The sequence below is a fragment of the Rhinoraja longicauda genome, chromosome 23 (assembly GCF_053455715.1).
Source record: "Rhinoraja longicauda isolate Sanriku21f chromosome 23, sRhiLon1.1, whole genome shotgun sequence".
NCBI lineage: Eukaryota > Metazoa > Chordata > Chondrichthyes > Rajiformes > Arhynchobatidae > Rhinoraja > Rhinoraja longicauda.
The window spans coordinates 27,127,322-27,152,283 of NC_135975.1; the positions used below are offsets into that span (position 1 = coordinate 27,127,322).

General features: G+C 44.4%; 1 protein-coding gene across 1 annotated transcript in view; it reads right to left on the reverse strand.

Annotated features, from left to right (window-relative positions):
• LOC144605114 (anoctamin-2-like) overlaps positions 1–24,962 on the reverse strand; it is a 91,417-nt gene that overhangs the window by 21,733 nt on the left and 44,722 nt on the right. The window contains exons 12-14 of the mRNA XM_078420176.1: positions 20,471–20,482; positions 19,198–19,269; positions 17,274–17,357 (exon numbers count right to left, since the gene is read on the reverse strand). Coding sequence (XP_078276302.1) covers positions 17,274–17,357; positions 19,198–19,269; positions 20,471–20,482 — 168 coding nt within the window. The remainder of the gene's footprint in view (positions 1–17,273; positions 17,358–19,197; positions 19,270–20,470; positions 20,483–24,962) is intronic.

Genomic DNA, 24,962 nt, shown 5'->3' on the forward strand with positions numbered 1-24,962 from the left:
AAATGTAATTAGTATGTATTCATGCTGAATCAATCAATCAATCAAATGAACAGTGATGTTCTCACAGGTAAATAAGATAGAAAATCAAAAAATACTGCTGGAAATGTAAGTAAAAACAGAAAATGATCAAAATATTCACGAGGTCTGGCAGCATCTGTGGGAAGCAAAACTCTTACCAGAAACGTTAAAGCTTGTTTCTCTTCCTACAGATGCAGCCTGACCTGCTGAGTATTTCCATTGTTTTCTGTTTTTAGAAACATAGAAAATAGGTGCAGAAGTAGGCCATTTGGCCTTCGAGCCATCACCGCCATTCAATATGATCATGGCTGATCATCCGTTCTCACTTTCTCCCCCTATCCCTTGATTCCATTAGCCCGAAGAGCTATATCTAACTCTCTGTTGAATGGGCCTCCACAGCCTTTCTGAAGCAGAGAATTCCACAGATTCACAACTCTCTGGGTAAAAAAGTTTTTCTTAATCTCAGTCCTAAATGGCCTACCCCTTATTCTTAAACTGGGACCGCTGATTCTGGATTTCCCCCAACATCGGGAACGTTTTTCCTGCATAAAATAGGAAGAGAGAGAGCTGGCGACAAGCAGCAATGATGGCACAGCCAATGATAGACCCTCAGTCAACATAGACAGGCAGGTGGTGTAGAGAAGTCAACCATTACAGACTTGGCTTAAAGGACACTAATCCAAGTCTGGCGCCATGAGGCAGTAACGTTAGCAGCTGCACCGCTGTGTCGCCCTTTGTTTTTTATTGGAATAAGAATATTTGCAGAAAGAAAAGCCACCCTTTGACCCACAGTGTTTGCTGGAGTTTAGATGAATGAGGGGGGACCTCATTGAAACATACAGAATAGTGAGAGACTTGGATACAGTGGATGTGGAGAGGATGTTTCCACTAGTGGGAGTGTCTAGCACTAGAGGTCAGAGCCTCAGAATTAAAGGACGTTCTTTTAGGAAGGAGATGAGAAGAAATTTCTTTAGTCAGAGGGTGGTGAATCTGTGGAATTCTTTGCCACAAAAGGCTGTGGAGGCCAAGTCAGTGGATATTTTTAAGGCAGAGATAGATAGATTCTTGATTAGTACGGATGTCAGAGGTTATGGGGAGAGGGCAGGAGAATGGGGTTAAGAGGGAGAGATAGATCAGCCATGATTGAATGGCGAAGTAGACTTGATGGGCCGAATGGCCTAATTCTACTCCGATCACATGACCTTATGACCTTACTAGGTTGAGACTGTCCAAGACTCGATGGCAATACAAGGCAACACAACAATGTATGCAGCAAAATAATAGAGGGCCACCATTCAGCTTGTATCACTTCACTTGCACTCCACGCTCGATGGGAAGCTGTGAAGTAAAAAAAGTATCACCTGGAGCATTTAAACAAAAGAATGTCCTCGGGTTATCGAGGAGAGATGATTCATTTTCCCTGCCCAAGTGCAACTGTTCACCCATGTAACCACAAGCAGCTTGGCCCTTGCTAGGTTGTCCATGCAGGAGTCTAATCACAATGTAGTCATCACCAGCGAGTGAAACCTGACAGTGGCAACCAGTCAATGTGCAGACCAACCAGTCAATGTGCAGTCCAACCAGTCAATGTGCAGACCAACCAGTCAATGTGCAGACCAACCACTTATGAACTATAGGGGTGTCTTTGTTTCATCAACCAGACCACAGTGTTTCGTTTAGTTTAGAGATACAGCGCAGAAACAGCCCCTTCGGCCCACCGGATCTGCACCGACCAACGATACCCGCACAGTAACACTATCCTACACACACTCGGGACAGTTTACATTTATACCAAGCCAATTAACCTACAAACCTGTATGTCTTGAGTGTGGGAGGAAACCAAAGATCTCGGAAAAAGCTCACATGGTCACGGGGAGAATGTACAAACTCCGTACAGACAGCACCCATAGTTGGGATGATACCCGGGTCTCCGGCGCTGCAAGTGCTGTAAGGCAGTGCAGGAGATGATTTTGGGAGCCTCAGAGCACAGGCGTTGAATGATATTAAACATCGTGTGGATATATGTGAATTTAACCATCTCATGTTCATGGGTCCTGACCCGAAATGTTGCTTATCCATTCCCTCCACAGATGCTGCCTTACCCGCTGAATTCTTCCAGCATTTTGTTTTTTGCTCAAGATTTCAGAATCTGCAGTTCCTTCTGTCTCCTTGCCACCCATTCCCAGTGCTTCAAAGTCTTCCCACTGAACCTGTCAACCAAATGATTCATCTTCTTTCCACTGGGCAGCACAGTGGCGCAGCGGTAGAGTTGCAGCCTCACAGTGCCAGAGACGCTGATTCGATCCTGACTATCGGTGCTGTCTGTACGGAGTTTGTACGTTCTCCCTGTGACCGCATGGGTTTTCTCCAGGTGTTCCGGTTTCCTCTCACATACCAAAGATGTGCAAGTTTGTAGGTTAATTGGCTTCTGTGAATTGTCCCTAGTGTGTAGGATAGAACTAGTATACGGGTTAACGTAGGGCAGCCGCTGTTTCCACGCTGCATCTCTAAAGAAACGAAATTAATTTGCTATCATTGTATATCTCGTTATTTTTTTACGGCTTGCTCTTCTCACATTTCAAAGTGTGGCTTTTGCCAATGGCCCTTTGAGCTCTTAAGATGCCAATTGCCAAATCAATTAAGATGTGATACAAAGTGCTGGAGTAATTCAATGGGTCAGGCAGCATCTCTGGAGAACATGGATCGGTGATGTTTCGGGTCTGAAGAAGGGTCCTGGCCCAAAATGTTGTGCATCCGTGTTTTCCAGGAATGGTGTCTTGCAAGCTAAGTTTGCGTCTTTCCTTGGTAAACCAGAATCTGCAGTTTCTTGTTTCTACAATTTAAAAGTTTCTGTCTGTGTAAATTTGGCAGCCAGCAAGTGTGCGATCAGGAGTTTTCAAGAGGCAAGTATTGGTCTGAAAACAACTAACACTGAGAAATGGGTGCCAAGGAGACAGAAATAACTACAGATTCTAAAATCTTGAGCAAAACACAAAGTGCTGGAAGAACTCAGCGGGTCAGGCTGCATCTGTGGAGGGAATGGATAAGCAACATGTCGGGTCACACACTGACTAACACTCCTGGTTCTACTTTCAGCTGCTGCCATGAGGTTTTCTACAAGTCCTCAAGCAAGTAGAGCACAACTGGACTTTGACCCTCATGTACAGTGTGGAGCTCCTTACAACCACCGCTGTTGTAGTTGCCCTTCTGAAGGTTTGCCTGTCTGTAAACAGTGGTCATGCTGGCAAGAAGATTGTCTGCACATGCACGCCCTCTGGTGGCAACATGCAGGTACGGTGACAACCTCCCAAACACAACACAGCCAACATTACACCTTCTGGCAAACTGAACCCCATCGAATTGTAAACTTCTAATGCGACGCACAAGTCTGGAGGGGGAGGTGGGGGAAGGGACGGCTGAGTAACATCTTGAGCTAATCACTACTCTGTGATTTCTCAAATAATGCCCAGATGCCTTGTAATAGGATACCCGATTAAGCAGCAAAGCAATACTACCGAGCGAGGCTGGTCGCTTTGTAGGTCTTGTGTTTGGTCGAGTTTAGAGATACAGAGAGGAGGGGCAGGACAAAGACTGGCAAGTGATAGGTGGACAACAGGCAGAAAGGAAAAGTGAAAAGGTAGAAGGTGCGAGACAAAAGGATTGAAGAGTTGTGAGTTGTGTATGGGGAGGGGAGAAATAGGTGAAACTCCAGGTGAGGCACAGGGGAGAATGGGGTGGGGTTGTGCCTACCAAGAATTGGAGACCCTTAAGTTCATACCGTTGGGTTATAAGCTACCCAAGTGGAATATGTGAAACATATTTGAAACGGCCTTGTAAAACCTCACTCCTTGGTTGAGAAGCAGAATGTAGATTTAACACAAGAACCCCCATGAGCCTCTTCACTGGTGTTAGACCTCCCCAGATTGGTCACAATCGACTAAGACAACAGCAACCGTTTTTTACATTTCACAACTCTCCTTATCTCATACTTTTTGTCTTTTCACCTTTGTCTACCTATTTGCCATTCAGCCCCATCACCTGTATCCACCTATCACTTTGTCACGGCCCCGCCTCTCTCCCAGCTTTCTCACTCCCCTCCCCCTTACAATCAGACTGAAGAAAGGTTCCGATGCAAAATATAACCTAACCATGTTCTCCAGAAATGCTGCCTGACCCGCTGAGTTACTCGAGCACTTTGTGTCTTTTCTTGTAAACCAGCACCTGCAGTTCTTTGTAAGATGACAGCAGCTGTTTTGTAATTGAGGTGCCTCCCTCTTACACACAGCTCAGGGAGGGGTGGGTGCTGGGTTAGTACTTCCCTTGCATGAGCTGATGTAAGATTCCACTCAGAAACAGACAAACACTCGTCTGCCTTTGTAAACAGCAGGAATCGAGTTATTGGGCTGCTTTGAACTGTAGCACAGGCACCAGTGGGACAAAGTCTCAGAACGACACCTGGCACGCCTCCAGGGAATAATTACCCCAAAGATCAGCTACCTGAGCAGAGCCCTTCCAACACAGCAACACTGTGGCTTCTCCTCTGCCAGCTCCCGATCGCCCCCTCTCCTTCCCTACCTTGTTGAAGGTACACAACGACCTGCTTCTCGCCATCGACACCGGCGACTGTGCAATCCTGCTCCTTCTCGACCTCAGCGCAGCATTCGATACAGTGGACCACACCATCCTTATTGACCGTCTCCGGTACGCGGTTGGCATTGATGGCACTGCCCTGAGCTGGTTCGCTTCGTACCTCAAAGATAGGAGTTTCGCCATCAACATAGGCAGTTATTCCTCTGCTCCAGCTAGCCTCTCCTGCGGAGTTCCACAAGGCTCCATCCTAGGCCCCATTCTCTTCTCTCTATACATGCTCCCCCTTGGCCAAATCATTCAAAGGCACGGCATTTCTTTCCACTGCTATGCCGATGACACTCAGCTTTACCTCCCCCTGAAACCCAACAACCAGTCAAATTTAAACAGCCTCTCACACTGCCTTGAGGACATAAAATGTTGGATGGCACAGAACTTCCTCCAATTAAATGAGAGCAAGTCTGAGGTCATCCTATTCGGCCCCCCCGACTCCATCAAATTGATAACAGGCAGTCTTGGAAGCCTATCCTGCCTAGTCAAACCGCATGTCAAAAACCTCGGCATGATATTTGACTCTGCATTAAAATTTGATAAGCAAGTCAACGCTGTGGTAAAAGCCAGCTTCTTCCAACTTCGAACCATAGCTAAAATCAAACCTTTCCTCAAATTCGACGACACAGAAAAAATCATTCACGCTTTCATTTCCTCCCGCCTAGACTACTGCAACTCCCTATACACTGGGATCAGCCAATCTTCCCTGTCCCGCCTGCAACTGGTCCAAAACGCCGCAGCGAGACTCCTGACGGGTACCCGTAAAAGGGACCACATCACCCCGATTCTGGCCTCTCTCCACTGGCTCCCTGTACGGTACAGAATCAACTTCAAGCTCCTCCTATTCACGTATAAAGCCCTAAATGGACACCCCCCCCCTACATCAAAAATCTTCTAACCCCCCTCTCTAACTCCAGGTCCCTCAGATCGGCCGACTTGGGGCTATTCACTATCCCGCGGTCTAGGCTTAAACTCAGGGGTGACCGCGCTTTTGCGGTTGCAGCTCCTAGACTGTGGAACAGCATCCCTCTCCCGATCAGAACTGCCCCCTCCATCGACTCCTTTAAGTCCAGGCTCAAAACATATTTCTACTCCCTAGCGTTTGAGGCTCATTGAGGAGGCGCTGTGAACTGTTTGCGTACTACTGTATGTTTTTCATTTTTTTTTCTATTGAAACCTAATCAAATGTACAGCACTTTGGTCAACGTGGGTTGTTTTTAAATGTGCTATACAAATAAAATTGACTTGACTTGACTTGACTTGACTACCTCACTCTCGGCCACTCTAATCACAAGCTTGAAAGCGCGCACCACCAGACTCAGGAACAGCTTCTTCCCCTCTGTTATCAGGCTTCTGAACGGTCCTTCCATAAGCTGGGGTACTGTCCGATTCACCTCTACCCCCATTGCGGACATTGGACTTTGTCTCTGGAACTGATGCGGAACAATGCAAAACAAAACATGTACCTCAATATACGTGACAATAATAAACATGAATGCAGACATTTTAAGTTTATTATTGTCACACATATTGAGGTACATGTTTTGTTTTGCGTGCTATCCAATTAGATCATATAATACTACACAAATACAATCGTTAAACTCAACTATTTATAGGTAGAGGAAATAGGAAGATACAGAGTGCAGAATGTAATTCTCAGCATTGTTACGCAGCAGTTCCACAGACAAAGTCCAATGTCTGCAATGAGGGTACTGGACCTACCACAGATTTTCATAAATAAAACGCATCACCGATTATTATGGGCAGTTCTGTTAACTGGTCAAGTCAAGTCAAGTCAATTTTATTTGTATAGCACATTTAAAAACAACCCACGTTGACCAAAGTGCTGTACATTTGATTAGGTTCCAATAGAAAAAAAAAAAATGAAAACATACAGTAGCACGCAAACAGTTCACAGCGCCTCCTCAATGAGCCTCAAACGCTAGGGAGTAGAAATATGTTTTGAGCCTGGACTTAAAGGAGTCGATGGAGGGGGCAGTTCTGATCGGGAGAGGGATGCTGTTCCACAGTCTAGGAGCTGCAACCGCAAAAGCGCGGTCACCCCTGAGTTTAAGCCTAGACCGTGGGATAGTGAATAGCCCCAAGTCGGCCGATCTGAGGGACCTGGAGTTAGAGAGGGGGGTTAGAAGATTTTTGATGTAGGGGGGGGGAGTGTCCATTTATGGCTTTATACGTGAATAGGAGGAGCTTGAAGTTGATTCTGTACCGTACAGGGAGCCAGTGGTGAGGAGGGAGAACATGAAACTCATCTGCTTAATGACCTGTGTTTAGTTCATATGCTTATAAATGTTCATTTACAAACCAGACTGACTGTGTTTCTCTCACACACTCTGAATCCATAGATCTAGATGACATAACATTGACTATTGTCATTCCGAGTAAGTTTCTTTTAAACACTTCCCAAATGCAACTGGCCTCTTGCAGAGGAGTTACACAGAGAAACATAGAAAATAGGTGCAGGAGTAGGCCATTCGGCCCATCAATATGATCATGGCTGATCGTCCAAAATCAGTACCCCGTTCCTGCTTTCTCCCCATATCCCTTGATCCCGTTAGCCCGAAGAACTATATCTAACGCTCCCTAGAATACATACCTTTCATTCGTCTGTAATGAAAAATTCCTCAATTCAATGGATTGGCAAAGAATTCCACAGACTCACCAGCCTCTGACTAAAGAAATTCCTCCTCATCTCCTTTCAAGAAGGTACGTCCTTTTATTTTGAGCCTGTGGCCTCTGGTCCCAGTCTCTCCCACTGGTGGAAACATCTATCAATTGTGATCTGCGACCAATTGTGGCAAACAGCTTGAAAATGAGTTGTGAAAACTATTGAGCGGCCACTTCACCACCCAGGGCTTTGAGTAGTTTTCGTTGCACCTATTCAGGAAAGCATTCCTGTTTGTTCTCTTGGCTGTATTCCATTTCAAAGCAATTCCTTCTTGCTGACACCATACACTTCATATTTTAGATGTGTGATGGTTAGCATCTGCACCTGTGGCAGGATTAAAGTTTACCAACGAACTTCATAACGCTTAACAGATCCATGAATAGATCCTGGTTTTGATTTTCATAACCCAGGTGCTTTCAATTACACTAGAAATATCTACCTGCAGCAGTAGTGAAATCATTTTAACATGCTGCTTCAAATGCTCTCTGGGAGATGATGATGTTGCTTCTGTTGGCACGAGACGCGAGCTGTTGAACAAGGCCAAGGAGTGGCAGGGGGGTCGGTTAGGATTGGCAAAGTCTTTGGTTAGAAAAAAAAGACACAAAGTGCTGGAGTAACTTAGCATCTCAGTCAGGAAGTGTATCTGGAGAAAATGGATAGGTAACGTTTCGGGTCAGGACTTTTCTTCAGACTGTTCCCTTTTTATGTGAACCAGCATCTGCAGTTCCTCCTTTCTACTAAGTCTGCAGTTAATATACATATGTTTGAAATTGGAATTTGAACTACACAGAGCATTCTTTTTACAAATTATTTGCCATCTGCATTAAGCACGAGAAGTCAGTAGCTGTACTATGTCTAGATAACTAATAGGAGATTAGGGACTTTTAACATTTTGCAGCTTGGCAACAGACTTTAGTTTAGAGATACAGTGTGGAAACAGGCCCTTCGGTCCACTGAGTTCATGCTGACCAACGATCACCCATTCACAGTAGTTCTACGGTCTTGGAAAACAACAAATGGATTCACAATGTGGCCCCAAGTGACAAGATCACACCCACGGACTGTTCTTTGTCAGAGACATTGTGGGAGGTAAAAGACTAAACCACATCTGTGTCAGCAGTCGCAATGAGACCAGCTCAAGGTTAGTGGCAGAGACCACGTCCCAGGATGAAGCCCGAGATATCTGCAGACCTTTGAGGTGAGAGCCGGCCAAGAGATCACCAAGAGCTTGAGTCTTCACACTCAGCCATTGTGCAAGTCCATGTGTTCGAAACAGCTGATGTCAAGCTCACCTGTCCGTGATTGCCCCCCTCCCCCCGATGATAATTTTACATCCGTGCAGTGAATGGAGAAGCTACATCTGATTTCAGTGTGTGTGTATATAATGCTGTGCTTTGTACAACAGGCAGGGAGCAAGGATCTGCTCCCCAACCTGCACGTGTAAGGTCGAGCACCGTAAATGTGCAGCTGCCTGATTATTGCCGGGGCAGTCCATGAGATCCGTGCACCACCGTAGAGTTAGGTAGGCCCTTCATAACTTTCCAGTTTAGTTTAGGGATACAGCGTGGAAACAGGCCCTTCGCTCACCGAGTCCAGGCCGATCCAACATGTTCACGCTAGTTCCATGTTATCCCACTTTCTCATCCACCCCCTACAATACAATACAATATATCCTTATTGTCATTGTACAGGGCATGATGGTAGAAGTTCGAACAGACTGTTGCAGGGGTGTGAAGAGTCTTTGTGGATGCTGGTGGCTACACACTAGGGGCGATTTACGGCAGCCAATTAACCTACAAGCCCGTACATCTTTGGGACATGGGAGGAAGCCTGAGCACCCGGAGGAAACCCACGTGGTCACGGGGAGAATGTGCAAACTCGAGACAGCACCCGAGATCAGGATTGAACCCAAGTCTCCGGCGCTGTGAGGCAGCAGCTCTACCCACTGCCTTTTTAAAGGTCTTACTTAGCACTAATGAATAACAAATCCACTGGATGCACCATGTTTGGGCACCACGCTCTCAGATTTCTGTACAACAGAGGTGGGGAAACACAGCTCCGTGGGCTTGGCAATTACGGTCCCTACTGTGGTACGTTTATGATTTTGTGCTCCTAGTCTGGGAGGGAAATTGCATAAACACATAACAATTGTGAAAATCAATAAAGTTTACAACTTGCTACGTTTTTCCATCTTTAGTAAATGGAAAATAAAAAATGCCAGCAAGAAATCAGGCAGCACATCTCCACATTCAAATTTTAAACCAGCTTCACTTTTCTTTGTGTTACTTCTTGTGAGCCAGAATCTTTAGCTCCTTGTTGTGCCACCCTGAAATCGAACATGCTGAAGTGGGGATGTACTAAAGATGCGGCAGACTACGAGTGCAGACTGGGCCTCCAGACTGTGGAACATCTCCTGAGCTGTGACATGCTGCATGACACGTGCACTGTAAACGGTCTTGCAGAGTCCCACGACGTGGCACTAAAATTTGCTCGCTATTGGCAAACAGCTGTGTGATGACACGAATCAATAAAAACCCTGAAACTGTTGTTCACCTCATCACTGAGTGAGTGTGAAAGTTGATGAGAATCAAGCAAGATCTATTGAGACAAGGTGATTTATAGTCAGAGTCGCACAGCACGGAAACAGGCCCTTCGGTCCAACTTGCCCTTGCCGACCAAGGTGCCCCTTCTATGCTAGTCCTATTTGCCCATATTTGGCCCATACCCCTCTAAACCTTTCCTCTTCATGTAGCATGTCTTTCAAACGCTGTTATTTTATCTGCCTCAACTACCTCCTCTGGCTCCATTAGGTGTTGAAAACATTGCCCCTCGTGCTTCAGAGAGGTCCATGTGTGCTTCAGTACCAGAACCTTCATACCTGTCCACTCCCAAACTATTATCATTGGCAGGTCAGGGCAGAGTGTGGTCAAATTAAATGCAACATGACAGATAGTGAAGATAGACACAAAAAGTTGGAGTAACTCAGCGGGTCAGAGAGCATTTCTGGCAAAAGGGAATAGGTGACGTTTCGGGTTGAGACCGTTCTTCAGACCCGAAATGTCACCTTTTCCTTTTCTCCAGAGATGCTGTCTGACCCGCTGAGTTACTCCAGCTGTTCGTATCTATCTTCTGTTTAAACCAACAACTGCAGTTCCATCCTACACATGACAGATATGGATCTCATTAAAACAAGGATGCATCGCGAAAACTCAATAACAGAAGCATTGAGTATAGAACTTTCATATTATTAAGACATTGGGCTAGAAATTCCTTGATGCACAAGAATACTGTACTTGTTGAAGTAACACAGCGTGGAGACTGCAGGGCAATGACACACACCAGAGTTCTGGAGCACAGAAACAGATCCTTCAGCCAAACTTGTCCATGCCTGCCAAGATGCCCCATCTACGATAGTCCCATTTGCCTGCATTTTGCCCGCGTCTCTCTCAAACTTTCCAGACACCTCATAAGGTCATAAGTAATAGGATCAGAATTAGGCCATTCGGCCCATCAAGTCTACTCCACCATTCAATCGTGGCTGATCTATCTCTCCCTCCTAGCCCCATTCTCCTGCCTTCTCCCCATAACCCTTACAAATAAAGAAATGATTCTGTCACCTGTCCAAGTGTCATTTAAATATTGTTATCACACCTCATTTACTCTTTACATCCCAAAGGTTGTCAAAGTACATTAGCAAAGCCCCTTAACTTGGATAACCTTATAATCACCAAGGGCTATCTGGCGCGCAGAAACTGGGTCACCACGCCAACAAATAATGTTAAACTCCATCAGTAAACACAACCATCCCACAACAGGTGCAGAGTTGCCTCAGAAATGGGAAATTCAACAAAAAAAAAGGAGATGGAAACGCAAGAAAACTCTTGACATTCCTTGGTAATAACTTTTAAATTCATAACTTGTGCTGTCTAGTCCCAGTACAATATTTCCCACTAACGGTGAACAACCATGTCAGAAGAAACGTTCTTATGCACAGCTAAACAAAAGCATATCAATTTACTGGTGGTGCCCAGATAGGTCGATTGACGAGGGGTCCTAGTGTTTTTTCAGCGCTGCTTCCAGCACTCGAGGCACCTTTTCCAAATTCCCGAGGTTGTTAAAGGATGTACATAGTGCAAATCTTTAATATCCTTTCTGTTCTTTGGCTTTCGGTTCACATCTGCAAAAATGTAATCTCATCTTCTAATCTAATTCAGGCGCACGAAAGACGATTATGACGTCTGGTTTGATGCTGCTAATGTGACAATATGCATCATTGAAATGACTATACTGTGCTGGGCTCAGAGCTACACCTCTACCGCAAGTGATCTGGGCTTTCTACAAAGGTGGTAAATTCCAAAGCTCCACCAGGAAGCTTGGAGCTGACTTGCCACATTTTATTGGGAAGAACAATGGTCCAATGGCACATTACAGTGTTCCCATAAAGCTTCCTAGTGCTTATAAAATGGGATTAAACGGTTTTGCTCTTTGCAACAGGCATGCCTAATTCACCGCGCGCTCACAATCCCAAGAGTTGGTTTGTTGATGCACCACAGCCCCACAACAAAACAAACAGACGTTTGTTGAGAGGGCGCTGCCTGCTGTACCTCGGGATTTGTAAACAGGGGGCACATCGTATTTCAATGCGCAAAGTACAAAAAATAAAGTGGATGAGCTTGAGGCTCAGTTAGACATTGGCAAGTATGATGTTGTGAGAATTACAGAGACATGACTACAAGAGGACCAGGGCTGGGAACTGAATATTCAGGGGTACACAACGTATTGAAAAGACAGACAGGTGGGCAGAGGGGGTGGGGTCGCTCTGTTGGTAAGGAATGATATTCACTCCCTTGCAAGGGTGACATAGAATCAGGAGATGTAGAATCAGTATGGATAGAAATGAGGAATTGTAAGGGTAAAAAGACCCTAATGGGAGTTATCTACAGGCCCCCAAACAGTAGCCTCGACATAGGGTGCAAGTTGAATCAAGAGCTAAAATTGGCATGTCACAAATGTAATGCTACAGTGGTATGGGACATTTCAACATGCAGATAGACTGGGAAAATCAGGTTGGTAATGGACCCCAGGAAAGAGAGTTTGTAGAGTGCCCCCGAGATGGATTCTTAGAACAGCTTGTACTGGAGCCTACCAGGGAGAAGGCAATTCTGGATTTAGTGTAGTGTAATGAACCTGATCTGATAAGGGGACTCAAGGTAAAAGAGCCATTAGGAGGCAGTGATCATAATATGATACGTTTTACTCTACAAATTGAGAGGGAGAAGGGAAAATCGGAGGTGTCAGTATTACAGTATAGCAAAGGAGATTACAGAGTCATGAGGCAGGAGCTGGCCAGATTTGACTGGAAGGAGACCCTAGCAGGGAAGACGGTGGAACAGCAATGGCAGGTATTCCTGTGAATAATGCAGAAGTTGCAGGATCAATTTGTCCCAAAGAGGAGGAAAGATTCTAAGGGGAGTAAGAGGCACCCGTGGCTGACAAGGGAAGTCAAGGACAGCATAAAAATAAAAGAGAAGAAGTATAACATAGCAAAGAATAGTGGGAGGCCAGAGGATTGGGACTCTTTTAAAGAGCAACAGAAGATAACTAAAAAGGCAATACGGGGAGAGAAGATGAGGTACGAGGGTAAGCTAGTCAATAATATAAAGGAGGATAGTAAAAGCTTTTTTAGGTATATGAAGAGGAAAAAAATAGTCAAAGCAAATGTGGGTCCCTTGAAGACAGAAGCAGGGGAATTTATTATGGGGAACAAGGAAATGGCAGACGAGTTGAACCGGTACTTTGGATCTGTCTTCACTAAGGAAGATACAAACAATCTCCCAGATGTTCTAGTGGCCAAAGATCCTAGGGTGATGGAGGAACTGAAGGAAATCCACAATAGGCAGGAAATGGGGTTGGGTAGACTGATGGGACTGAAGGCTGATAAATCCCCAGGGCCTGATGGTCTGCATCCCAGGGTACTCAAGGAGGTGACTCTAGAAATTGTGGATGCATTGGTGATCATTTTCCAATGTTCTACAGATTCAGGATCAGTTCCTGTGGATTGGAGGGTAGCTAATGTTATCCCACTTTTTAAGAAAGGAGGGAGGGAGAAAACAGGAAATTATAGACCAGTTGGTCTGACATCAGTGGTGGGGAAGATGCTGGAGTCAATTATAAAAGACGTAATTGCGGAGCATTTGGATAGCAGTAACGGGATCATTCCGAGCCAGCATGGATTTACGAAGGGGAAATCATGCTTGACTAATCTTCTGGAATTTTTTGAGGATGTAACTAGGAAAATTGACAGGGGAGAGTCGGTGGATGTGGTGTACCTCGACTTTCAGAAAGCCTTCGACAAGGTCCCACATAGGAGATTAGTGGGGAAAATTAGAGCACATTGTATTGGGGGTAAGGTACTGACATGGATAGAAAATTGGTTGGCAGACAGAAAGCAAAGAGTGGGGATAAATGGGTCCCTTTCAGAATGGCAGGCAGTGACTAGTGGGGTACCGCAAGGCTCGGTGCTGGGACCGCAGCTATTTACAATATACTTTAATGACTTGAATGAAGGGAATAAAAGTACCATTAGCAAATTTGCAGACGATACAAAGCTGGGTGGTAGTGTGAACTGTGAGGAAGATGCTATGAGGTTGCAGGGTGACTTGGACAGGTTGTATAAGTGGGCGGATGCATGGCAGATGCAGTTTAATGTGGATAAGTGTGAGGTTATCCACTTTGGTGGTAAGAATAGGAAGGCAGATTATTATCTGAATGGTGTCAAGTTAGGAAAAGGGGACGTACAACGAGATCTGGGTGTCCTAGTGCATCAGTCACTGAAAGGATGCATGCAGGTACAGCAGGCAGTGAAGAAAGCCAATGGAATGTTGGCCTTCATAACAAGAGGTGTTGAGTGTAGGAACAAAGAGGTCCTTCTGCAGTTGTACAGGGCCCTAGTGAGACTGCACCTGGAGTACTGTGTGCAGTTTTGGTCTCCAAATTTGAGGAAGGATATTCTTGCTATTGAGGGCGTGCAGCGTAGGTTTACCAGGTTAATTCCCGGAATGGCGGGACTGTCGTATGTTGATCGACTGGAGTGACTAGGCTTGTATACACTGGAATTTAGAAGGATGAGAGGGGAACTTATCGAAACATATAAGATTATTAAGGGGTTGGACACGTTAGAGGCAGGAAACATGTTCCCAATGTTGGGGGAGTCCAGAACCAGGGGCCACAGTTTAAGAATAAGGGGTAGGCCATTTAGAACGGAGATGAGGAAAAACCTTTTTCAGTCAGAGAGTTGTAAATCTGTGGAATTCTCTGCCTCAGAAGGCAGTGGAGGCCAATTCTCTGAATGCATTCAAGAGAGAGCTGGGTAGAGCTCTTAAGGATAGCAGAGTCAGGGGATATGGGGAGAAGGCAGGAACGGGGTACTGATTGAGAATGATCAGCCATGATCACATTGAATGGTGGTGCTGGCTCGAAGGGCTGAATGGCCTCCTCCTGCACCTATTGTCTATCACAGTCAGCACATCAGCCAAACAGCCAGATCAATAATCACTCACAACCGGTCTGTAAATATCATCCCAGCATCTTGATACGTCACAGTGCATGTCTTGAAAACACTTTTGAAAACTGGGGAGGATACGCTACAAATGATGAGTTTTGAAAAAATAAGAAAAGTGGATTAAATTGTGGCGTCAAGACTCCTGTCACCACATTCAACACACTTCATGCAGATTCTTTCCCTGAGACAGTAAATCAAACTTGCTGCAAATATTTCCCTGTAACGAAATTATAATGATGATGGGAGACACAAAATGCTGGAGTAACTCAGCGGGTCAGGCAGCATCTCAGGAGAGAAGGAATGGGTGACGCTTCAGTCTGAAGAAGGGTCTCGACCCGAAACATTCCTTCTCTCGTGAGATGTTGCCTGACCCGCTGAGTTACTCCAGCATTTTGTATCTACCTTCAATTTAAACCAGCATCTACATTTTTTTTCTCCTTACAATGAAGATGGTTTAGTTACAAAGGGGAGGTCGGAACTCTGGCCCTGCTGTGCTTGTCCAGGGATAGGTTTACACATCAACAGAAGGGGTGGATTGAGTGTACCTGACCACAGTCAGGCTGAATGAGTGCTTTATCCAACACCAGCACTACAGCGTAATGTCTCTTCATGAGCATTGACAATCAGAGGCAGCGGCAGGCATCAACCCTCGAGGCATCTCATAAGATCTATATCTCCTCCGGACATAAAGGAGGACATTTGGCCCATTGTGTCAGTGGCAGCTCACAGAACTATCTCATTCCCTCTCTAGTCTCCCAGGAAACTATTCACCCCACCTTTCCATCAACTCCCCCAGATTCTACCAATTCCTCTCACCCGGACAATTTAATGTGGACAACTAACCTGCCAGCACGTCGCTTTACTGATGGTAACCTCAACTTCACAATCCCAATCATCCACTTTGGCTCAGAGTCTACTGGAGATTTAAAAACTATTCATCATTTATCTCATTGGTCATCAGGATTGATTGAATTGATTGAACGATATAGCCTGGATACAGACCCTTCGGCCCACCGAGTCCGTGCCGACCACCGATCACCCGTTCACACTAGTTCTATGTTATCCCACTTTCTCAGCTACTCACTACACACTAGGGGCAATTTACAGAGGGTCAATTAACCTACAAATCTGCATGTTTTGGGGACATGAGAGGAAAAGGAAGCACCCGGAGGAAACCCACACGGTCACAGAGAGAACGTGCAAACTCCACACAGACAGCACCCGAGGTCAGGATTGAACCCAGGTCTCCAACGTTGGGAGGCAACAGCTCTACCAGCGCCACCACTGTGCTGCCTCTTGTGGACTGGTGTGGATCTGCGGCCACAGTGCAGTCCAAAGCTCCACCAATTGGGTCAGCACCATCTGCTTGGTGATTGTAATTTCCCCCAATTTCCTCCCTTGATCCTTTAATCTAATTTTCCAGATCACTTTAGCCAATTCTGTTGTCATGCCCTCATAACGACCAACATTTGAATACTTCTCTTGTACCCATCCTCACTGAAAGTAAAATTCAATACCGCTATGATCGTTGCTACCAGAGCTTTAACTAAGAAGTCCTTCATGGGGCAGCACAGTGGCATAACAGTAGAGCTGCTGCCCTACAGTGCCAGAGATCCAGGTTTGATCCCAACTACGGGTACTGTACGGATTTTGTACATTCTCCCTGTGACCACGTGGGTTTTCTCCGGGTGCTCTGGATTCCTCCCACACGCTAAAGACATACAGGTTTGTAGGTTAATTGGCTTTGGTAAAAATTGTAAATCGGCCCAATTGTCTAGGATATTGTTCGTGTGATGTGGTGATTGCTGGTCCGCACAGACTCGGCGGGCCAAAGGGCCCGTTTCACCACTGTATCTCAAAACTAAACTAAACTAAAGTGAAACCATTCTGCCTCATGGCACAATACCTGTTCCAATATAGCTCTCTCGTTGCTTGTCTCCAAAATCTGCTGCTCTAAGAAACTATCCTGAATGCCCTCAGTGAACTCTTCCTCCAGTTTCCACTGCCCGTCTATATTTTGCACTCTGTATAGATTAGGATCTTTCCATTACCCGCTGTGCTCGGCAGCATCTCAGACCTACAGATCAGTGTGTTCTCCGTATCTCAAACCTGCATCAAATTCCGTCGAGGATATTTGATGAAAATTAAAACAAGGAAGAAACTTAAGCCCCATACATTAATCTCTTCATCCCAATGAATACAGGATGTTGACCATGGAAGATCCTTTTGCAAGCAAATTCTATTCCTTTCAGGCCTTTAATAAGTATAAATTAAACAATATGCTCAAAAATGACCCACTAAAGGCTGCAGTAAATTGAATTTAGATGGAGCATTACACAGAGTATGATATTAGAAGGAGTTTATAGTTACCAGGTTTAGGCCACCCATAGCTGATAGAACCTTGTCTCTCCATTTGGTATTGCCTTTTGTGCATCCTTGCTGCTCATTCTTCTCCTGTAAAACAATGCTGTTTATCATTGGCATGTCTGTGCAGAGTGCAGTCAAAGTGAGGCAGGCACCAATTGAAACACGACAAACTCTAATCTCATCAACACAAGGAGACACCACAAAACGTCAAGGGCTTTCTCACAATAACATGAGCATTGAGTATAGAACTTTCACAGCGTAAAGACATCAGGCTAGAAATTCCCTGTTGAAGTAAGTTTATAAGACCATGCCTTTGTAGCTTCATTTGGCCATTTGGCTCATCGAGTCTGCTCCGACATTCAATAATGGCTGATCTATCTTTCCCTCGCAACCTCATTCTCCTGCCTTCTCCCCGTAACCTCTGACACCCTTATTAATCAAGAATTTGTCAATCTCCACTTTAAAAATACCCAAAGACTTGACCTTCACAGCTGTCTCTGGCAATGAATTCCACAGATTCACCACCCTCTGGCTAAATAAATTTCTCCTCAACTTCTTTCTATAGGAATGTACTTTTATTCTGAGGCTGTGCCCTCCGGTCCTAGACTCTCCCACTAGTGGAAACATCCTCTCCACATCCACCCTATCCAGGCCTTTCACTGTCCGGCCAGTTTCAATTAGATCCCCTCTCATCCTCATCCATCTAAGCTCCAGCAAGTACAACCCCAGAGCTGTCAAATGCTCATCATACGTTAAGCCAAACATCCCCGGGATAATTCTTGTAAACATCCTCTGGATACCTTCCAACGTCAGCACATTCTTCCTCAGATATGGGGCCCAAAACTGCTCACAATACTTCAAATGTGGTCTGACCAGTGCCCGATAAAGCCTCAGCAAGACATCCTTGCTTTTGTATTCTCGTCCTCTCGAACTGAATGCTAGCATTGCGTTTGCCTTCCTCACTACTGAACACTCTCCAAGACAGACGCAAAGCCCACCGTTTGACCTGTTTTTACAAAATGATAAATGGTCAGCTCGACATAGATTACCACATCTACACCAAACCCAAACCTATCAGGTGTAGACGAGGGCATTCGTTTCAATTTGAGATACCAGCTATCAAGACAGATGTGTATCGCAATTCATTCTTCCCTCGCACAATTAAATTAAAGACAATGGAATACTCTTCACCCTACTATAGTTACTCAACAAGACGCCACTAAATTTAAGGCAGCTCGTCTTCTCCAAGAAGCCCTTCTTGCTTAAGTCCATACTCCACCACCAGTTTAAATTCCATTTGGAATATTTTGGAGGACCAAGAAGCAAGAAAAAGCTGGAGTAACTCAGCGGGCCAAACAGCAACTCTGGAGAAAAGGAATAGGTAATGTTTCAGGTTGAGACCCTTCTTCAGACTGAGAGTAACCTTTGGGGAATCCTACGCCAGCACCTCAAAGTCCCTTTGCATCTCAGATTTCTGAATCCTCTCCTCATTTAGAAAATGGTCTATGCCTTTATTCCTACTGCCAAAGTGCATGGTTGCACACATAGCTACGCTGTATTCCATCCATCACTTCTTTGCCCACTCTCCCAACCTGGGGTCATGCTGTCAGAGGTGGATATGCAGAAGGTGGGGAGTAGTTGGGCTTGATAGGAAATCATGATGCAGGTGTCCTGCAAAGACCTGTTCCTACAGTAGGGCCAAGTTTTTCCTCATAGCATTCACCAGAGAAAATTACAAGCAGCATGCCTGCGATGTGCAGTTTGCCCTCTCACTCACTGCACACTCTAAAAAGCCTCTCTGCACAAGCACTTCTCCCAAGCAAAGTATTCCAGCCGACATTTTCCCAAAACATGCAACCCCCAAAGACTTGTTGACTGGATTTTGGACAAGCTGCTTTTGCAGCGAAAACATAATCACAAAACTTACATTTAGATCCTTTTTTTCTTTTAAAAGCTTCTTCTGCAGAAGTTTAGTTTCATATTCCGGTCTTGGGTGCTCCTAAAATAATGCAAAACTGGTCAGGGGCAATTCAACAAAACGCAACTTATGAAATATTATACGCTGCCATAGGCAACAGTGAGTTGGAAAATACTGTCTATGTGCGGGGGCAAGCATTAAAGTTTGGGCAAAATTAATGTTAACGTGAGCCAGTTTGAGGAAAATGGCCCAAAGGAATTGATGGTTTGTTCACTAGGAATTTAAGTAGGAAATTGCTGGTAGCTCAGTCATAATAACTTTCTAGAATCCTAACAAAGCACCAATTTACGTCGGAAATGTGCATGTTCCATTCCTCAACTCAACATGGATTGCTAGCCCAAAATTAACAACAAAGGATTTGAGCACTAGGAGAGATTTGATCTTACCAGAGGGGAGAAACATGGATTTGTACATATGGGTCATGTCTGCCAAACACAGAAATGCTTGTGGAAGTTACCCACATGATGGAAAAGGGAATATCTGTGCATGCACATCGGATGGTGTCCCAGGGCATTCACTATGCCTTATAAGAGTGAACACTATTAAACTGAAGGCAAATGATTTAAAGATCAGGCATTAGATTACAGATTGGTGGCAATGTACATGCACTCAAACAGAAAGGAGGCCTATATTGTAATCTTACAACATGTGCTGTGCCTTAAAATATTTACATCTTTTGTTGAATGACATAGATTATCTAATCAAGTTTGCCACTGACACAATGGTGATGTTGTAGTTAGCACTGACAGGAACAGAGACTCTCATTAAACTAAAATTAATGGGCAAATTTACAACAGATGGATTTTATCACGTAAATCCAGGACTCAAGATTAACGGAGAGCTTCTTGAAAAACAACGTGTTATTGCAAAATAGTAAAGAGTTAATGGTAAAAGAGGAGGTGCAGAGACATTGAGGAGTCCGTGTGCACAAAATCATGTAAATGTGTTCAGCCAAATTCAAAATAGTAAGCAAAAGACCGGGATGGAATTTTAACATTTATATTGAGGGGGTAAGTTTATGAAGGGGAGCAAGTTCTATGCTAAGTGAAGGTCTGGTCAGACCACATTTGGTGTCATGTGTACAGTTCTGGGTAACACAACACAAAGGATACATTCATTTGGAAATTACTGCAGTCAGATTCTGCTGAACGTTACTAGCAGTGAAAAATGGTGTGCTGGAATAAATAAGGAAGGAAATGTCTGCATTCAAACAGTCTCAAACCTTCATGCGTTCCTTGATGCATAATTGACAACAAAAGAGAAAGGAAACAAATTAAAATAAAACACTTTGTTAAAAACAAAATATTTCTAGCAATGAGTATGATTTTACATAGAAAATAGGTGCAGGGGTAAGCCATTCGACCCTTTGAGCCAGCACCACCATTCAATATGATCATGGCTGATCATCCAAAATCAGTACCCCATTCCTGCTTTCTCCCCATATCCATTGATTCCATTAGCCCTACGACCTATATATAACTCTCTCTTGATTTTAGTGGCATTAGAATCAATAAGATTGCTGGCTACAAAAGTTGCATACATAAATCATGAACAACAGTGATTCAGTTTGGTGTAGTTCATGGATCTGTGAACAGTGTCATACATAGGGCTTATTTTGTAGACATAAAGGTAAGCATTTTGTTCCCTGTTGGTGTCTGCAGCAGATTGTCATTCTATAAGCTGCTTAAGCTGTTTAAGGGCCTGACCTCCTAATTTAATTAATAACATTTTTTTTTTTAAACTTTCGTAATCCTTTTGCAATATAAAAAAATCCCAAGCCTTTGAAAATCTACTTTTTAAACTTTTTAGGGTTACCGGTGGAATTGTAGAGTTATTGGTACGTAGTACTGGCGCGTAACGTCATAAAGAATAGCACTGTCCTCGCATATTATTACCTCTACTCTGTCGTTAATCAGCTTGTGTCACTGCCTCGAGATCTAGCGCACAGCAAAACAAGGTGCAAACATCAGGAACACAAGGTGACTTCCATCAGAGTTTTATTTGTCTTGTACTCCATTTAATGCTACTTCTATGTTGTTACCTCAGTGCAAACCCCAGCTACAATAATTCAGTGAATAAGGTTAATGCCTCAGTTATAGACAATAGACAATAGGCCATTCGGCCCTTCAAGCCAGCACCACCATTCAATGTGATCATGGCTGATCATTCTCAATCAGTACCCCGTTCCTGCCTTCTCCCCATACCCCCTGACTCCGCTATCCTTAAGAGCTCTATCTAGCTCTCTCTTGAATGAATTCAGAAAATTTGCCTCCACTGCCTTCTGAGGCAGAGAATTCCAGAGATTTACAACTCTCTGACTGAAAAGGTTTTTCCTCATCTCCGTTCTAAAAAACGTTTTTCCTCATCTCCGTTCTAAGCACCATCAAACACATGCCAATAAGACCAGAAGTCATAGGAGCAGAATTAGGCCATTCAGCTCATCGAGTCTACTCCACCATTTGATCATGGTTGATCTGTCCTTCTCGCTCAACCCCATTCTCCTGCCTTCTCCCCGAACCTTTGACGTCCTTATCAATCAATGACTTATCAATCTCCGCTTTAAAAATAATGTTTCTCCTGTTCTTTTCCATCGAATATCCTACCCTAACTGGCTCACCACGACTACCATTTATTTTGCAGACAGGCACAAAAAGCTGGAGTAACCCAGTGGGTCTGACAGCATCTCTGGAGGAAAGGAATTGGTGATGTTTCAGGTCGAGATCTTTCTTCAGATTTCTCGACCCGAAACATCACCAAATCCTTTTCTCCATCGTCTTCTCCCCATCTTTAGTTTAAACCAGCATCTGCAGTTCCTCCCAAACATTTCCTTTTATTTTCCACACAGCAGCTTACATAAGACTGTCAGTGTCCTGTCAGTTCAGTTCTGAACTGTGAGTCGCAGTGTGACGAGAAGCCATAACCATTAGGAACTGGATAATAACTTATTGTGCAGAAGAATGCTTTCATCTGACTGAGCTATTCCATTAGTCTGGATGGATTGAAGCTCAGATCTTTGGAAGTAAATAGACTTAAAGCTCTATTCAGTTATTCAGATTTTTGAAATACTTGTACTGAACATTTTAACCGGTTCACACTTGCTTCAAACGCATATGAAGGATAAATTTGTACTCATGTTGGGAGGCTAATGTCTGCAGGAAATTGGGCCGATAAAGTTACATCATTCGACACAAAGGAGGACAGGAGAGGTGAGAGGATTCCGGTTTGTTTCTCGTTTAAAGTCTAAAATGTCTTCAATCTATTTTTAAATCGTGGAATGGAATGGGCTTAGATTCCAGGGCTGGAAGTCAATGAGTTTGATGGAGTTGTCAAAGTAAAGTGTGGCCATGGGAACACACAGGGCCATGGAGGGCAGGAGACCAGATCAAGACCTAGAGTCATAGATGTATAGAGTCAGACAGCATGGAAATAGGCCCTTCAGCCCAACTTGACCACGCCGACCAACATGTCCCATCTGCACTAGTCCCACCTTCCTGCATTTGACCCATATCCCTTTAAACCTACCCTAGCCATGTATCTATCTAAACGTTTTTTTAAAATGTTGCGATAGTACCTGCCTCAACTATCTCCTCCGGCAGCTCATTCCATACATCCACCACCTTTTGTGTTAAAAAGTTACCCCTCAGGTTCCTATTCAATCTTTCCCCTACACCTTAACCTATGTCCTCTATTTTTCAATTCCCCTACTCTGGGCAAAAGACTCTCGTACATTTACCGGATCTATTCCTCTCATGATTTTGTGCAGTTCTATAAGATCACCCCTCATTCTCCTGTGCTCCAAGGAATAAAGTCCTAGCCTACTCAATCTATACTCCCTATAACTAAGGTCCTCGAGTGCTGGCAACATCCTCATAAATCTTTTCTGCACCCTTTCCAGATTGATAACATCTTTCCTATTAACATGGTGACCAAAACTGAACACAATACTCCAAATGTGGCCTCAACAATGTCTTCTGCAACTGTAACATGACTTCCCAACTTATATACTCAATACTCTGACTAGTGAAGGCCAATGTGCCTTAAGCCTTTTTGACCATCCGATCTACCTGTGATGCCACTTTCAAGGAACTATGTACCTGCACTCCTAGATCCCTCTGCTCTACAACACTCCCCAGAGCCCTTCCATTCTTTGTGTAGGTCCTGCTCATGTCAAACTTCCCAAATTGCAATACCTCACATTTCTCCATTAAATTCTATCAACCATTCCTCAGCCCACCCCACCCAACTGATCAAGATCCTACTGCAATATTTGATAGCAATCTTCACTATCTACAGTGCCACCCACTTTGGTGTTATCTCCAAATTTGCTAATCTTCTTCTTGCTTTTCAAGTTATAGATGGAGAGTGACACAACTGATTGCATCCGAACACCATGTATAAATACAGTTGTGGATAAGAATTATTAGCTCCCCGTTACATTAATGCAAACAGTTTGGAGTTTACTGGTGGCACCAGGAAGGTGTGACAAGGTCATGGTCAAGGTCGCATCCTTTGACACTGAGGGGCGGTGGGTGAATCCAAGCTACTTCGGCCATTGTCAACACACCCACATCTATTGAGTGTGGGCCTCAGTCAGAGAAGGGCAAGCGCATTAGACAGGGACTGGGGAGTGCAAACAGGCATTTATTTAAAGAGAACTTGAGAAGTTCTTTCCCCAGGAAGCTATTGGCATTAATCAACTATTCACAGTTCAGCCCGCCCACCGTTCCAAATGAGCGTTTGATTTAAAGATGACGGTTGATGGAGGAAATTCTGGAACTTATGAGAATTTGGCAAGTTTGTGATATGTATAATCCAATAGATTACATACAGGGAAAACATGATGGGAAAAGAGGCCAACATAGTGAAGGCAACTTCTTGATCATGTTAGGAGAGGAAATAAATACATTCAGAATGTGTTTAGATTCCAAGGCATCGCTAGCCTAAGTAAAAATAAATATCAGAGGGTGTAAACCAAACTGAGGAAGTAGTGATCAAGAAATAGTATATTCCATTATGCCCATTTGTTAAATAAATGGGAGAGTGATTTTCTAAATAGCAGGGAACAGAAGATTAAAGATAACTGGGGGAAAAAAAATAAAGATGAAAGATTCAGAGACATTGATCACTGATAAAAAAAGGCATAGGGTATGCTTATACTCAGTGCTTCAGGCAATGAAGACACGAGTCAGGAAGTCATGTTGCAGCTCTATAGGACTTTGGTTAGGCTGCGTTTGGAGTATTGGGTGCAGTTCTGGTCACCCAGTTACAGAACAGATATGGAAACTTTGGGGAAGGTGCAGATGAGGTTTACCTCTGCAGTGGGAGGTTGGATAGACTTGGATTGTTTTCACTGGACCATTGGAGGCTGTGGGGAGACTTGATAAGAGTATATTCCCCAGGATTGGGAAATCAGGAACCAGAGGTTTAAGACGAGTGGGGAATGATTTAACGGGAACCTGAGGTGCAACCTTTTCACTCAGAGGGTGGTGGGCGTATGGAATGAGTTGCCAGGAGGTAGTAGTTGAGGGAGTAGGAAATAAAAACTGCAGATGCTGGTTTAAATCGAAGGTAGACACAAAATGCTGGAGTAACTCAGCGGGTCAGGCAGCATCTCAGGAGAGGAGTGGGTGACGTTTCGGGTCGAGACCCTTCTTCAGACTGATGTCCCAGGGGAGGGGGCGGGTCAAGGATAGGATGTAGTCGGAGACAGGAAG